The sequence below is a fragment of the Callospermophilus lateralis genome, chromosome 6 (assembly GCF_048772815.1).
Source record: "Callospermophilus lateralis isolate mCalLat2 chromosome 6, mCalLat2.hap1, whole genome shotgun sequence".
Lineage (NCBI taxonomy): Eukaryota > Metazoa > Chordata > Mammalia > Rodentia > Sciuridae > Callospermophilus > Callospermophilus lateralis.
This window is the reverse complement of record NC_135310.1, coordinates 148,803,169-148,818,944: the sequence shown is the minus strand read 5'-3', so window position 1 is coordinate 148,818,944 and position 15,776 is coordinate 148,803,169. Positions and strand designations below refer to the sequence as shown.

Sequence of the window (15,776 nt, the reverse complement as noted above, 5' to 3'; positions counted from 1 at the left end):
TGAGACATCTAAGCATCTCAGCTAACAGCTGAAATTTCAAACTCTGTCTTAAAGAAAAGAAAAATAAAACCGGAAGGAAGACCCCACAAACTTCATCTTAACAAGAAACAAATGATCTGCTCCAAGTCAACTCACTTAAATTCCTCTCTAGAGAAATTCATTCCTCATCCGTAGTGAGGAGGTTAACTACGAGGTCTCCAAGGTCCCCATTCCCACCATGACACCTGTATGATCCTCACAGAGGCACCACCTGTCCACTAAGCAACCATCCTCCAGATCCTGGTGTGTCAGCTCACCTCCTTTCCCTTCTTACCCATTTTCAGACTGTCACACACTGTCCTGATTGTATGTCTGACCTACTTTTATTTGGATACTATAACTGTGAAGCACTTATCTTTCTTCGTCACTGGCAAATCTGAAAGAATTGGAAGATAAGTACATGCAAGCACTCTTCAAAACAATCAGTATGTCTGGCTGAATGCATACTCTAATCATCCAGACTCACAGAAACACCTAAGCCCCAGAAAAACCAGAGTGACTCTTGAAACTACCACAGTTCCACCGCATACTTAGGGACGTCTAAGTTAATTACACGGTAATTTTAGTTAAAGAGTTGCCAATATTTTGTGATCACTTTGTATTTTTTTTGAAGACTTCTGCACAATAGCACAGTCTTAGAATACTGTCTAAAGCAAAATTCATAGGAGAAAATTTCAAAGAACCTTCTCAAAACTTTTCATCTTAAAGTCATAGAAAAAAAAAATGGAGAAAGTCAAAACTGATACAATCATGAAAGATCAGCCTAAAGCCTACTGGTCAAAAAGACCTTCTTTCTGAAAAAAATGGCTTGAACATTGAGAAGAAAGAACCCTATTTGGTTTTAAAGTTTTAGTGCTTAGTGAACAATGACTAACAGTAATTGGTGGCATCTTCTGTAATTTGCATATTAATAATATGCAAAATTTATATTTAATTAATATGCAGAATACTGCAAAAATGTTTTAAAGAAATTAAATATGTGAATGAAAAATAAAGGACTTAATTTATTCATAAAATATCTTTGTGTATAACACGAGAAGCAACATTAGCCCAGACTTGTTCAAATTACTGCATTCTAAATGTGGAGCTTAAAAATGTTTGTATATGATAGGAGATTTTTATGCACATTATGTATTTTTCTGTTCTCCAATAAGATAAAATTATACCTCATCAGAACATATTTTGTACAAAGATGTTCTAAAATAAAATCATTACTCTAGTTAATCATATTATTACATTTTATATTTGCTTTCAAAAAAAGCATTTGGCTAATGTTAATAAGCATTCTAATAGCATCAAATAAGTTCTCAACATGAGATGGAAAATAATTATCTATAGAAAGGTTTTGCTACGTTAAACCTAGTCTCACGTTGTACCCTAGTCTGACCACACCATGCCAACTATTCACGTGACAGCTCCTAATACCATCAGTGGCTTTTTCACCTACATCAGCAAAGACCAGTTTTTAAATTTTTATTTCTTTCCTTTCTCTCCACAGTCATACACAGAATTTCTTGTCATTTTTAAATAAGCTATGAGGTTGTTTTCCCACAAGATTTCTGATTGTCAGCACCGGAACTGCCAACCTAATATTCAAATGTGAAGAACATATAAACAGCTAGAATTCCACACAAAAATCATTAATATTAAAACTATTCTACTCATAAACTCAATAGGATAATCCCTACATTATCAAATAAACATAAGAGATGGTGTATGTGGTAGATTTCATAAAACCACTAAAGCAGGCCCACAAATTGACTGCAAATGAAAACATTTACCTTAGATTAATCTTGAAAACCAGCCTGAGTTTCTCCTGTCTCACAGGCCAGAGCAGGGGACAGAGAGATGGGACCCATCTCAGCAGCTAAAGAGAACCCTTCACTTCAATCCCGTCGGATCTGTGATGTCAGAAATCTTCCAATCGTTCAATATAACAAAAGCACTCATAATCCGCGTCCTGCAGCCAGATGGAAACAAACACTCCATTTCACTCCGCCACAAACAGGGCAAGGTCTGAACGAGCTTCAGTGGGAAATAAAGGAGGTGGCACGCTTACTAAGAATTTTCCTTCCAAAATTATTTTCTGCACTGACCTCCCTCTTCCAGATCCCAAGCCTGAAAGAGTCAGGATAAGAAGGGGACACGTCAGCAATCAAGCTGAGCACAGATATGCCTCCTCTGTGTGGCATAAACTGCAGTACAAGGGTTGACACGGGGAGCCTGTTTCCTCTATGAGGCACACGCATCCCGAGTTTCACATAAACCAGTTTTTTAGGAAGAACAGCTGTCTGTACCGAGTGCCTCCCCTGGTCAGCTCTGTTGAGGATCAATGCAGCTGCCATGCTCTCTCCTCTTCACACTCTCCCATCAGTCTACAGACGAGGAAACCTACACTCCAGGCTTCTCCAAGGCCACGGCTAGCTAACCACGCCAGGAGGCCAAACTCCACCTTCATTCTAATCAATAAACTCTAGGAATCCTATGGTAAAACTTAATGTTCATCGTGAAGTTAGTAATAACTTCTTGGTTTATCTGCTCGAGCAATTAAAATTGTTTTACCACAAGTTTTTTTTTTTTAAACCATAGACTTTTTATTAAACATCAGAAGCATTTCCTACTCAAGGTTTAAAAACATAAACAAATTTCATGAGTACAAATCATCTTGCTAAAAGCTAACACATCTAAATATTCCCCTGATGAGCACAGATGACCAAAATAGTCTCTTCTGCCATATTTATAGTCCAGCTAAGATCACAGATCTGTGAGGAATCATTAAAATACAACATCACAAGTACAGCAAGGCACATGTGGCCCAGACACTGTCTGTCTACGGAGGCAGGGGCAATTGGGACAAAGAGAGAAGAGAAGCGGGAGGATTCAAAATGAGGAGAGGTCTTCAGCAAACACATCTCCTACACAGTAAGAAAACAGTGGAAACGGGGAGGAGGAAGAGGTTCCTTCCAGAAGGCACAGAAATGCTGGATCCGCATGCTGAGCTCCGGGAATGGCAAATGACCAGTCATCAGATACTTCCGAGAACAAGCAGGGCAAGCTTCGCAGTCTCCCTGGCCAACTCCAGACACGGCACCCCATCTCATAAGGTGGGCACCCCTCCGAGCCCCTGTGTGATGGGTGGTGGCCATGACCTGATCACCCCAAGTGCTACTCTCAGGGCTGGCTCTCAGAGGAAAAGCCCCATGTTGGGCAGCGTATTCAGAGACAAATATATTTTCATTAAACCAATGAAAACAGAAAAACAGCCACATCAAATTCTCAAAATTTGTTCTACAAAAGGTTTAATATTCTGTATTTTCCACATGAACTCCCAATCTTAAAGTAGATGAGGCTTTAAAACCTTATATCCCAAAACAAAATAGGTAATACCTCTTTCCTATTTTCTAAAACTTTGAAAGATATTCACAATAATGATGAGCAGGGCACAAAAAGAGCTCTTGGCCCGGAGGACAGGCAGAGAACCCTCTGCAAGTCACCAGTGCCTTCAAGGCACATGAACCCAGAGTCCAAGCAAAAACCTGGAAGGCAGTGGGGACAAGTGCCACCCCAGGAGGAGCAATGGGCAAGGAAGGATTTCGGGCCCATGAGCTGGTTCTCCAGTCACCTCGCCAAGACCACATGGGAGCTGGGGAGCTGGGGCCCTGCAGTGTGCCAGGCCTTCCCGGGGCACACAGGCCAGCACACTAAGCCTTTCTTCTGAACAGGAAGTGCCTCTCTCCCAGTCTTCCAAAGTTCTTCAGCTTCACTAAGGATAAAACCCATCCTGGGTTTCATCACTGACCTGTCCTTGGTGAAGTCGCGCTGCACAGGTGGGAATGGTGGCAGAGAGGACGTTTCCTCCTGGACACAGGGAGGAGATGAATCCACAGTGCCCCAGGCCTAAGAAGTGGACAGACAACCCATCGGGCCTAACAGCCTCAGCTATGCCCCAAATTTACTTCCTGCCCTGAACATACCAATTCTTCTCAAGCTCTCCTACCAAAGAACCCCGAAGAGCAGATGTGGAAACCCCACATCCAGAGGGCAACATGTCCTGTGCATGCCTGATCTTAAAAGCCATGCCAATTTCACCCTCATCCATGAATGATCTCAGGGTCCAATTGTTTATTCTTGCCTGATACTTCAATATGTGTATGTGTGTGTGCACACACACGTAAACAGTTTCCACAAGTAAAATCCCCATTCCAGAAAAACACTGTTATCTTGTGGCTTTGCACATCCACAGGGATACACCTAGCCCAGCTGCAGAACCGAGAATAAATCCGTGAAAGCTTGTACCCGAGAGTTAAAACTGCCATGGAAACATAACATATCCCTAAGATTTTTTTTAAGGCATCAGGTTTTTAATATTGACTTAATTACCATGCAAAGACAAATACTCCACAGACTATGGTCCAAGGAGGCCACTAAGGAGGCGATGGGTTCCACAAACACCCGACACTGAGGCGGCAGCACTGGGAGCAAGCTGGGCTGTGGCTCCAGGTCTGGATTTCTGATTTGCTCTCCCCCCATTTCACACTTAATTGTAGGAGCGCTGACTGCTGTAAGCCAGCAGGAGATCTCAGGTAAGGCTCACCTGACTTGCCCAACTGTCAGTGAGGCACAAGAGATGTGTCAGAAAGTGCATGTCAGCAGCTCAGGCTTCCCCACTCACTTGAATTCCCACCCCACCCCACCCCCACTCTTCCCAGGGACAGAGTTTGGCAGAGATTCTAAGGAGTCCCAGCTCAGCACTTTCTCCTTCATCTCCTGCGGCCTTTCCCAGCAGTAACCAAGCTTCACTCTCATCCAGCCCCACGGAGTGAGCTAGAGGCTCAGAGACCTCCTCTTCCAGGAAGTCTGCCCCACTGCCCCGTCAGAGCAGCACCCTCTCCGGGATGCACTAACCTGCCTTCAGTTTGCCTCTTTGGGCTTTTTCTTCACCTTTCTTTGGTGGGTGAGGATTCATAACTGCCTAAGTTCAGCAGCTTTGTAGATTCTTGATGATGGGCTAGAATTCAATGTACTTCAAAACCTCCTTGAAAACTCTAAAACTACCATATTTTCAAAAAGATGCAAGTTTTCCTATTCAAACATAACCGATATTTGAATATTATAGAGAATGGAGTTTAAATGTTTATGACCCAAAGAGTAATGCTTTCAGATTAACCAGGTACAGAGGCTCCTGGACTCACACCAGGGTCATGCCCCATTGATCCTACCCTAAGTTAAAAATATCAAAAGCTGAAAGCACCTACTACACCTCGCCCCAGCGAGCAACACCGCCCACAGGGGAGCACCGGCTGTTTCCCCTGGTGACCCAGCACTTCCACAGGATCAGACTGCCTATCTCTGGCCTGAGGGAACATCCAGGCCCAAAGTATGGTTTTACTGAATTTTCCTTTTCTTCTTTTGTTCTGAAAAGGAGTCTCACTAAGTTCTCCAGGCTGGCCTTAAACTCCTGGCCTCAAGTGATCCTCCTGCCTCGGCCTCACAAGTACCTGCTGGGAGTACACGCCCACACACGCCACAGCCCTGGCACATCACTTTCACACCACTGTGAAGCTGAGAAATCCTGAGCTGAGCCATGGTAATCTCAGGCTGACTGTTAATTTGGCCAGCCAACAGCTCAGCTCCCACGTGCTAGCCAGGGCAGCAGCAGCCGGCCCGCAGGCTGCCTGGGGCAAACTGAAACAGAGCGCCCTCTCTGGACAGAAACCGAAAAAGCAGGGCTCAGGGCTCCAAATGCCATCTCAGCAGGCACCCTGAGTCCAGAAAAGAGGAAGTCACCACCAAAGTCATTTCAGTTTCCATGTGAGAAGACAAGCAAATACACATTGCTTTCAACATTTTCCATGTGACTCTAAAATCAGGCTTTGAAACACCATACTTAATATTCTCCATCGAATCCCACCTCATCAAACACTGATATAATTCTCAATTTGAACTTGGTTCTAGAACATTTTTAGGCAGAAAACAGACACTGTTCCCAGACTCAAGGAGGCCAATAAACTGACTACATTTCCAAACAATACCTCATGGTAACTCATTGACTTATTGCTCCAAGGAATATTTTCAATTAATTTACTTGATTTTTAAATTATTTCTTACCTTGCACATACGGCCTTCAAGAATTTTTTTGTCACATGCTACCTAACGACATTTCGGTCAACTAGAAAACACATTTCAGGACAGGGTACCATAAGAGGAAAATGGAGCTGAAAAGTCCCCATCACCTCGCAGTGTCACAGCACGAACCTCACTCAGGGGTCTGTGACACTGGCATGAACCAGCCTACTGCACGGCCGGCCGGCTGTGCAAGTGAGAGCTCAACCACGTTCAGTGCGTGAGACTTGATGATAAACACCTGTTACTGGCTCGGGTATTGATTATCCTTTCAATCATTTATTTTAGAGTTTTTTTCCTCTACATGTTAAAAAAAAACAAAAAAACATTAACTGTGAAATAGTGTTGGGCAGGTGCTTCCAGAGGTTCCTGAAGAAGCACCGTTACCACAGGAGGGGACCGCTCTTGCCCCTGCAGGCCCTCCATGGAGTGAATGAGAAAGGGGAAGACAGGAGGCCAGTGACTGTCACCCTGTGCTGCCTAAGCTGCTGCATGTCTTTAGCTTTTAACAAAAAAAAATTGAAGTAAAAAATTAATAATAGAAAAAGGCTTACACAATAAGAATATGAAGAAAAGTAAGTGTTATTACAAGAGTCAAAATGTTAAAAACTTCTTAAAGACTTTGTAGAGTAAAAAAGAAACAGTAAGCTAGGCTTCCAGTAAGAGGAAGTCCCTATCAGAGTCATTTCAGACTCTAAGTGAGGAAGACAAGCGAATGCACATTCATTTTTCAACCTTCTCTGTAGGACTCTAAAATTGGACTTCAAAATACCATACTTAATATTCTCTATCCAAAGCCCCACTTCATTAAACACTGGTACTTGTGATTCTCATTTGAACTTGCTTCTAGAACTTTTTTAGGGAGGAAACAAATACTGTTCCTAGGCTCAAGAAGGCCAAGAAACTATGTTCCCAAATAAAACTCACAGTGGGATATTATTGAATTAATATCTAAATAAAGATATTATTGAATAAGGAACTTTTGTGAATTTAGTGCAGCCTACATGCCTGATGTGCATAAAGGCCACCGGGTCCTCTGGTCACATCCAGGCTGCACATTCACTCTCCACTCACACTGACTCCCCCCAGAGCAACTTCCAACCCTGCACATTCCACTGCTGCGAAGTGTTCTAAGAAGGTGGACAACTTCTTACCTCTGACTATATTTTTATCCACCCTTTCTACCTTTAGATACACAAGTATTTACCTTTGGGTTTCAATTGCCTACAGTATTCACAAAGTAACACACTACACATTTGTAGTCTTCGAGCAACAGGCTATACCTTACAGCCTGGGCGCACAGTAGGCTAGACCATCTAACTTCAAGTAAGTACTCTCTCTGATATCTGCACAACAATGAAATCACCTAATGACATGTTTCTCAGAATGTAGCCCCTATCGAGTGATAGATACATGACTATATTTCACTAGAAATTTTATTTTGTTTGAGATTATTTGCTTTAATAGTTCTTTGCTTTAGTAGATAAGTACAATATTATCGGCTAATGTTAAATATAAAAGATATCAGCTATTTCTAGTTGATAAAACACATTGAAATACAAATTTTTTAAAATAATCAGATCAAACATACTTATTTTCCTACTAACGTATCTCTTTATATTTGAAACACTCATTTTTCTGTCTTTGTATGAAAGTTATTTATTTATTTATTTATTTATTGGGGGGGGGGGTCTGGTATTGTGGACTCAGCCCAAGCCCTCAAAAGCAGGCTGAGCACAGGCTCTGCCGTTGAACTACACCCCAGCCCTATACACATATTTTTGACTCAGTGCTTCCTTGTGGAAAATTAAGTCAATTTGTTTTGAGCTTCATGAATGATGGCCAGGGTAAATGTCAACTATAACTCTCTTCACTTCTTATCTGGTTAACCTCACTTATAGAGCAGAATAGAAATAAATAAATCCATGGGGAAGGATTCATGGGGAAGGAATGAAAATAAAAACATAGAATTCATGGAGATCCAGCTGGCAAAGAGTATCAACCACTCACTTCCAGCTCCTCAATCCCAACATGATTCCTCTTAAGAAACTCAGCCTTCAATCCCTGCAGATGGCTACAAACTGCAATTCCCTCAAATTATATTAATTCATTCAACAGATATTAAGTATCTCCTGAGGACAAAGGAACACAAGGAACACAAGAAACACAGCTGGCCGTAAACCAGGGTCATTATTTAACAACCTGACATTCCCGGTTACCAAAGACACGCTCTTTCCAAGGCTTAGTATAAGTCTTTCTTCTACTAACGCAGAGTCTTACCTCTTAGATTTCTAGGATGAATCTGTTTCGTTCGAGGCATCTTTTTGGATTCAGGAGCTCCTTCTTCTTCTTAGAAACTGTAGGAAGAGCAGGTCACAAAAAGGTGGCTCCATAAACTCAATGTACATCAATTAATCCACGTGCTAAAAAAAGAAAAACAGATAAAACAAGCAGCAAATGTTATTACCTTCAAAGTAAAAGATAACTTAATAGTTCTGGCTTAGCACAGCATTAACCTAACTCCAGAAAAAGTAGCCAAGCCAGGCACCACTGCAAAACGTTACCCACTAACTTTTAATTAAGCCTAGGTCAGGTCATTCTGCCCATATCTGGGTCTTATTAACTATGAAGGAAAAAAAAAATAAGAGTGTAGGGAGAAAAAAAAAAATCTCTGTACCTTTATCAGATAAGAGTGAAGAAATTCACTTTGTGTTTTAAAGTAGCATCACCAGGTACAACTGGAGGATAGCATCAGGCTACGGAGGTTATGCTGTGTGCAGTCCACCTGCCCTATTGGACAGCAAGCACCACATCATGGCCATTCTGGTTTTGAGCTAATTGAGTGAGCCTAAGTTACTATTATGGCTATTCCCCAGTATCAGTCCCCCATTCTAGGATCATGAGAGGATGACACTTTCTGCCTCTCAGTGTTACTCTGGAACCTCTGACCAATCTAGCCAATGACCTCTTAAGTGGAAGAGAGATCCTTTTTACTTCCAGACTGAAGCCTTTAGTTACCAAAGCAAGATCCTCCACAGCATTCAGCCCCTCTGAAAATACACTGCTCCGGAGAATGAATCCAACAAAAGAGTTGAGGTCCCACTAACTCGAATGATCATAAAGCACAAACAAAAAAATCCCTTGTTATTTGAAGTCACTGAGGGGTTCTGGAGTTACTTGTTACTGCAGCATAACCTAGTCTGACCTGATTTATATATATATTTAAAAAGTGATCTGCAATACAGAATGCCTAGATGGTAACTATCTAAAACCTAACCACCTTATGTTCCTAAATCAGCCACCTCAGTCTCCTCCTCCATAAGACTCTTTCTCAAGGACCCAGTGCAAAAATTTTAGTTTTAACTTCCTGCAATAAAAATGATAAGCAAAACCTTTTATGTTGGCCCTAAACATGAAGCAATGTTTACTCACTAAGCGAACAGACAAGAATGGAACAGGAATGCTTTGCTCAAAACTGAGGTCCCATCTGTTGCTGTATAGGAAGCAAACAAAACCTACAGAGTACTTACCAATTGCTTATTTTCTACACATTACCTAATTTAATCCTAACAATAAGTGGAAAAGTAGCTATTATCATTTATCCATTTTATAGAGAAGAAATCTTAAGTTTTGGAGAGGTTAAGTAACCTAAGATCAGCAACTAAGTAATGTGGCATCATATGACCCAGTTATTCTAGGTGCCTACTTCCTCGGTGGAGATAATAGGAAATAACAGCTACTGGCAGAGGTTGCCCACTCCCCTAAGAGGATGCATGGCACAGCAAGTCATGACTACATATTCTGATGTCAAACTAGCCTGGGTTCAAGGCCAGGCTTTACCCCTTTGTGTGTCCTTGTTCAAAGTACTTAACCTCTCAAAGATCAGACTTCTCACGGTAAAACTAAGAAAATATTATCTGCTTCTGAAGCCTGTTAGAAGCACTAGAGCTTTGCCTGTCACACAAAAATGCTGAAATAGTAATTCTCTTTAAGAAAGCCTGGATGGCAAAGAGTGTATCTATAAGGTTTTAGAATCTTATGGTTTCAACTATGAGATAGAATAAAAAATAAGGTACAATTAAGATATATATTTTACTCCTGATACATCTATATGTTAGCATAGTACAAAAATATTCCTAATTTTTAACTGCATGAGGAAGAATATGAAATATGATGGCCAATACTACGTATTTCACTTAGCACTGGGCTAAATGAGCTATAAAGATATGGTTTCTCAACTCTATGTACTAAAGAAGCACCCACTCTCTGATTCAGGAAGGATCTGATTCAATAGAGAATTTAGATACATTAAAGCCTAATTAATTGTAGGAATGCTGAGCTCGGTTCCTTGTTAAAACTTAAAGCCTTTAAATGGTCACAATATTACTAAGTTTTTAAAGCGTGAACTCCGATGTAATCCAATCACGTGATCCCATAAATGTGAGACATGCAAATTACCAATCTGTAAGGGCTTTCCGCTACCCTGTTCCCTGCCTACCCACTGTCCCTAGCTGTCCATCCCATGTTTAAATCCTTGTGTTAGGGGGAGTGGATATTTGCAAAGACAGCAGCAGTGTAGCGACTAGGAGAGGTGATAAACCGTTCCTTTACCAGGAGAAAATAAATACTACATGGAGCAAAAACAGGACACGATCAAAAAGCGTAAAGACAGTTGCAAGGAGAAAAAACATGAATGAATGCGGAGGGCGGAGCCTGGGAAAACCCCTCTGCAACGCTGCACTGAACAAAGCACTTCGCATGCCAGGAGGAGGGGGGATGGAAGTGCCAGCCCAGGAAGGAACCCGGAGTGGATGCAGAGAGCAGGAGGAGGAGGACAAGAAGAGGCGAGCGCGGCAGCCCTGAGACTCCTCCTCGCTGCCAGCTCCGCCGCCGCCCCCTCCCATCTTCAGCCAGCAACTCCTTCCCGAGCCCGACCCCGAGGCGAGCTCGAGCCAAGCTGCGCCCCGACCTGCAGCCCCCAGCCCAACAGCTGCAGGCGCGCACTTCCAACCCGGAAAGAAACTACCCAGGTGGCCAGGAGTAAACAGGCACTTGGAGCAAAGAACGAAAGGGAAAGAAAGCCACAAAGCCAGGAGGTTGGGAAGCCGAGGCCTGGTCTCCCTCACCCCGCACCCTCTTGCAAAATGCGTCTGCGGCTGAAAGGCAGGGTCCCTCCGTACCTGCTGGGATCGCAGGACCGCAGCTCGGGCTGCTCCCGCGCGGTGAGGGCGCCCAGAAGTGGCAAGTGGCTCCCGCACGCAGCCATCCCCTCTGCAAGGTCGGCGGTTGCACAAACGCGCGCACACAACACACACATACACACACACTCACACTTACGCGCCCGCACACCCCCCGCCCGCCAGAGGGGGGGAAGTGGTCCTGCCCCCTCGCCGCCACCGCCCCCCAGCTGCAGCGCCCCAGCCGCGGAGCCCGCGCCGACCTGCAGCCAGGACGCCCGGCCGAGCCCCGGCCGCTGCAGCCGGCCCTGGCGCTGCGCTGCGCTGCTGATGGCGGCAGCCGCAGCTCGGAATCTCCGCGACCCCCGCGCGGCGGCGGCGACGGCGGCGGCGCCTGGGATCCCTCCTTCACTTGACAACCCCAAACACAAACAGAACCTCCTCCAGCTGCGGCTGCTCTCCCCGTCCCCGGCTCCGTCCCCTTCCCCGCCGCCGCCGCCGCCCGCTGCAGCCACAGTAAAGGCCGGCGACTGGCGCTCACACCACCCGGCGCTGAAATATTAAACAGGGGAGCGGGCCGGGGGGCGGGGGGGAGCGCGGGGCGCGCGGCGGGGGCCGCAGGCGCCGGGCGGGGAGGCGGCGGCGCTCGCCGGCGCCCCGAGCCGCGGCATGATCGCGGCGACTGGGGAGGGGGCTGCCGGGGACCCGGCGGCGGGGCCGGGGGCGCGCACCACGGCGGGGCGGGCAGGCGGACCGCCGGAGCCGGGGCGCGGTGGGCGGGCTCGGGCTTTACCTCTCCCCCGGGGCAGAGTAGGGCACGTTTGGCGTCTTTGGGGACGGCGGGAGGAGCGCGGGCCGGGCGGCGCGGGGGAGGGAGGCGAAGGTCGAGGCTTTCCCGCGGGTGGGCGGGGCGGCAGGGGATCCCCGGGGGCGGAGGCGGGGAGGCCGCGGGTGGCGACGCGCGGGCGCAGGCGGGGGAGGGGGCGTCCCGAGGCGGGGGCTTCGCGGGGGGAGGGGCGGGGAACACCCGCGGGGCGGGCGCGGCCGCCCGGTCCGCCCGGGCCGGCGCTCGCTGGGAGCCCGTGCCCCGGGTCTCCCCGGTGGGGCGGACCCGGGGCCGCGCCAGCCTCGCCACCCACCCGCGGATCGCCCCGCCCGGCCGCCGCAGGGACTGAGGGGGGGCGCGGAAGGCGCGGCTCGAGGGGGAGGGGCGGGGTTAGGGACGCGAGGGGCGGGAGCCCAGGGTCGCGCTTGCAAGGGGGACTCGCGCCGAGCGGGGGCGGAGGGGCGGGCCCAGCCAGTCACGCGGCCCGGGGAGGCCTGGCCGGGTCGCGCAGTTGGGGGCGGTTGGTCCGGGAAGAGGGGCGGGGACGGGCGGGGCAGTAGTTTCTCTTTACCGTCTCTTTACTTTCCAAAGCAGGATGTGGGCCGGCCCGGTGACGTCATGGGGTCTCCCAGCCCCGCCCCTCGCCCGGGCCGACTGGGGGAGGGGGAGGAACAAGGGAGGGGGGTACCCCAAGGGGGTTTCCTCAGCAACGCGTGGAGGGAAGGGGAAAATCATTGTGAAACTTGAAACTCATTAACTTTGAAAAACAACTTAAAAAAACCAAAGGGGGGCGGGGTGTTGGTTTGGAGGGTAGAAGGGGACATATTATTAACCCTGAACTGAAACCACTTTTTGGTGGCGGATGTTCTATTAAAAGAGCAAGGAAAGCCAAGGTTATTCCAGAGGCCGCCCCAAAGCCCGCTTGGTGCTTCCCAAAGCCAAAGCTGCGAGCGCAATTAACCCCTACCTGCCCGCCTGACCGCTTGGTCCTAACAGGGGAGGGCACCTCAGGGGCAGAAGTGGGGTGCAGGGCTGGACAGACCACCCAGCTCTTGGGTCGCCGCCGGGGAGCAGTGAAAGGGGAAGAGGGAGTAATTACTGTAAACCAGAGTTTGACCCCAGCTGCTAGAAAGCAGTAGAGGAAGCAAGAAGTGAAAATTATGGAAAAGAAATAAGAGGAGCAAGACCTGGGTAAGAAAAGTCGTTTTCGAGATTAGACCTAAAAACATTAGTAGTTTAGGGCTCACAAATTCCACATGTACCCCCTTAAAAAGCAGGGGAAAGTGGTTTAACGGGCCACCTCGAACTGGGAAGAAAAAAAAAAGTTAGATGCAAAAAAAAAAAGAAAGAAAAGAAAAGAAGGTTCTTTTATAAAACCAAACTGTTTTCCCCTTTTAAGGGAAAAAAATGGCAAACGATCATACACCCACAAAAAACAGCTGGTCAGCTGTGCAAACTTAATTTTTTTGTTGTTGTTCCCTTGGGCTTCCATAAAGATGTCTGGGTCTTTCCTGACCCATACCCCTAAAATTCCCCAGAGGAAATCCAACCTCTAGTTCATTTGAGCTAACTATGAAAAGCTCAAAGCCCCAGAATGGGAATGATTAAAAATGGAATACTCAGTAATGGCGAGTTAAGAGCCAAAAATAATGTTAGGCAAAGGGGAAAATATGCCTACCAGAGAGTAAATTTGGCCGGCTATAGGAGCAAAGATCATCCAAGTGAAAATTCAGAATGACAGCTAGCCTATACCAACCCTACAACTTTTAATTTTCAATGTTGATATAATCATCTCTTACGAAAGGAAATGCTTAGCCAATGGATTGCAGTCACAAGAAGTACATCATGTAACTCCCCAGCTGGGTTTTTGGAGTCAAAAAATAAACGTGCAATTAAATGTGAAAGTATAGCTAATAATCTATAAGGATAAAAAAAGGTCCCTTTATAATAAGTCGAGTTTGTGTCATTAGAGAAGTCAGAAACATTAACTGCATGAATAATTTACTCAATGGTTGTCGAACACAACAGAAAAAAATACATTACAAATACAATGTCTATTTAGGATTTAGCGTTCCTAGGAACTTTCAAATAAAATATGCAGGCAATTTTGAATTACAATCGATTAATTTTGGCATTTCAATTTGTTTTCTCGAGCAGCAGACCAATATTCAACTTATTTTTGGAAATATATAGAATACGGAACTCTCCCAGCTAAGTTTTCAAATTTTCTAACTGCAATTTCTTTGCCTACAATTCTGACTTCCTAGACACCAAAATGCAGGGAAATAAGCTAGTTATACAGTAGCTTGCTTCGGCTTGTTTAGTGGCAAATTCAATATTTTGGGTTCTCAAAATATATCAAATAAACTGGGAGGGGGGTGAGCCAGGAGATAAATATATATGAGATAAATGTTGAAAATCCCGGAACAATGGGGGGGTGGGTGACCATTATCTGCAAAGTGGGGGAGGCAGGCTCTCGGGGGGCCCATTTCTCTCCGGTTCCATCCCAACTGGCGTGTGAACGCTTGCGGGCTGTGGGCTTTGAGGGACGGCAATGTCACTTCTACACAAATTTTCCTTGCTGAGTAGGTTGGGGAAAGCACAACTCCACCCCAGGGCCGCGGCCCGGGCCCCCGGTTCCCACGCGGCCGCCCAGCCCCGCCCGGCTCGGGCTCCCCCCTGGCGCGGCCCCGCGGCCCCGGCCCTCCGCCCTGCGCGCGACCAGGCAGCGCCACAGCCACCGCCACCGCCACGCGGAGATCCCGGAGGTTCCTCCCCGCCGGCCGCCGGGTCACGCTGCCCGTCCCTCCCCTCCGCCCTCCGCCCTCCGCCCTCCGCGCGCGCTGGGCTTTCCCGTCCACCGGCCGAATCCCCTCCTCCTCTGGGCAACCGGCGACAAAACCTTCCCTGCACGCTCTGCCAACTCTGTCCCACGCCCAGGCTCTTCCCAAGCCAGGCGCCAGACAAAAGAACCGAGAGGAAAACTTACCCGAACTGCAACGCAAAAAGTCTGATCCAAAGCTTCCTGGGTTTAACTTTTAATTTTAAAAACAACAAAAGCAGAAACCAAAAGCCTCCTAGGTTGGAAGTGGGCGTGAGAGGAAATGCTAGAGGGAGGCGCTTCGTGCTCCTGGCTGCTTTTGCCCCCCCACCACCACCACCACCTCCTTTCTGGTCCCTGCCTGGGGCTTTGATGTTATCTAGCGCACCGCCTACATGGGTTTATACCTTAGGCTTTGTGCAGAGAGCAATGTACAGATATTCAGCATTTTATATGCTAGTTGGGAGCGAGGGTAGCAGGTGGTCACGGTAAAGGATCCCCACTTCTAACCCCTGCAGTGAGAAGAGAACATTTGCAGAGGATTCCCTTTGTTACCTGGGCTGAAAGAACTATCCAGCTATCTTGGAGAGTTGGGTCTGTGGCCATTATTATTATTATTATTATTATTATTATTATTATTATTATCATTATCATTATTATTACAACAACACACATTAGGAGGCCTCCAAAATTGGATTGGTTTCCCTCCATAGTACAAACTTGCAATACAATGGTATTTGTTCAGTTTTCAGATCTCAGTTTTGAAAGTAAATTTTATTTGCTTCCTGAG

The 15,776-nt window shown here is 46.5% G+C and overlaps 1 protein-coding gene across 5 annotated transcripts in view; it reads right to left on the bottom strand.

Moving 5' to 3' along the window:
- Positions 1-15,229, bottom strand: part of Hivep1 (HIVEP zinc finger 1) — a 136,380-nt gene extending 121,151 nt beyond the window's left edge. Inside the window, exons 1-2 of one of the 5 annotated variants that reach the window (XM_076859198.2) lie at positions 15,155-15,229; positions 8,443-8,585 (exon numbers count right to left, since the gene is read on the bottom strand). In XM_076859198.2, coding sequence (XP_076715313.1) covers positions 8,443-8,482 — 40 coding nt within the window. In that variant the 5' untranslated portion in view covers positions 8,483-8,585; positions 15,155-15,229. Of the gene's footprint in view, positions 1-8,442; positions 8,586-11,342; positions 11,483-11,602; positions 11,691-11,777; positions 11,870-12,132; positions 12,223-15,154 lie in introns of those variants that run through there. The other 4 variants (XM_076859200.1, XM_076859201.1, XM_076859199.1 and 1 more) reach the window with 4 other exon arrangements.
- Between the last annotated feature and the right edge of the window lie 547 nt (positions 15,230-15,776).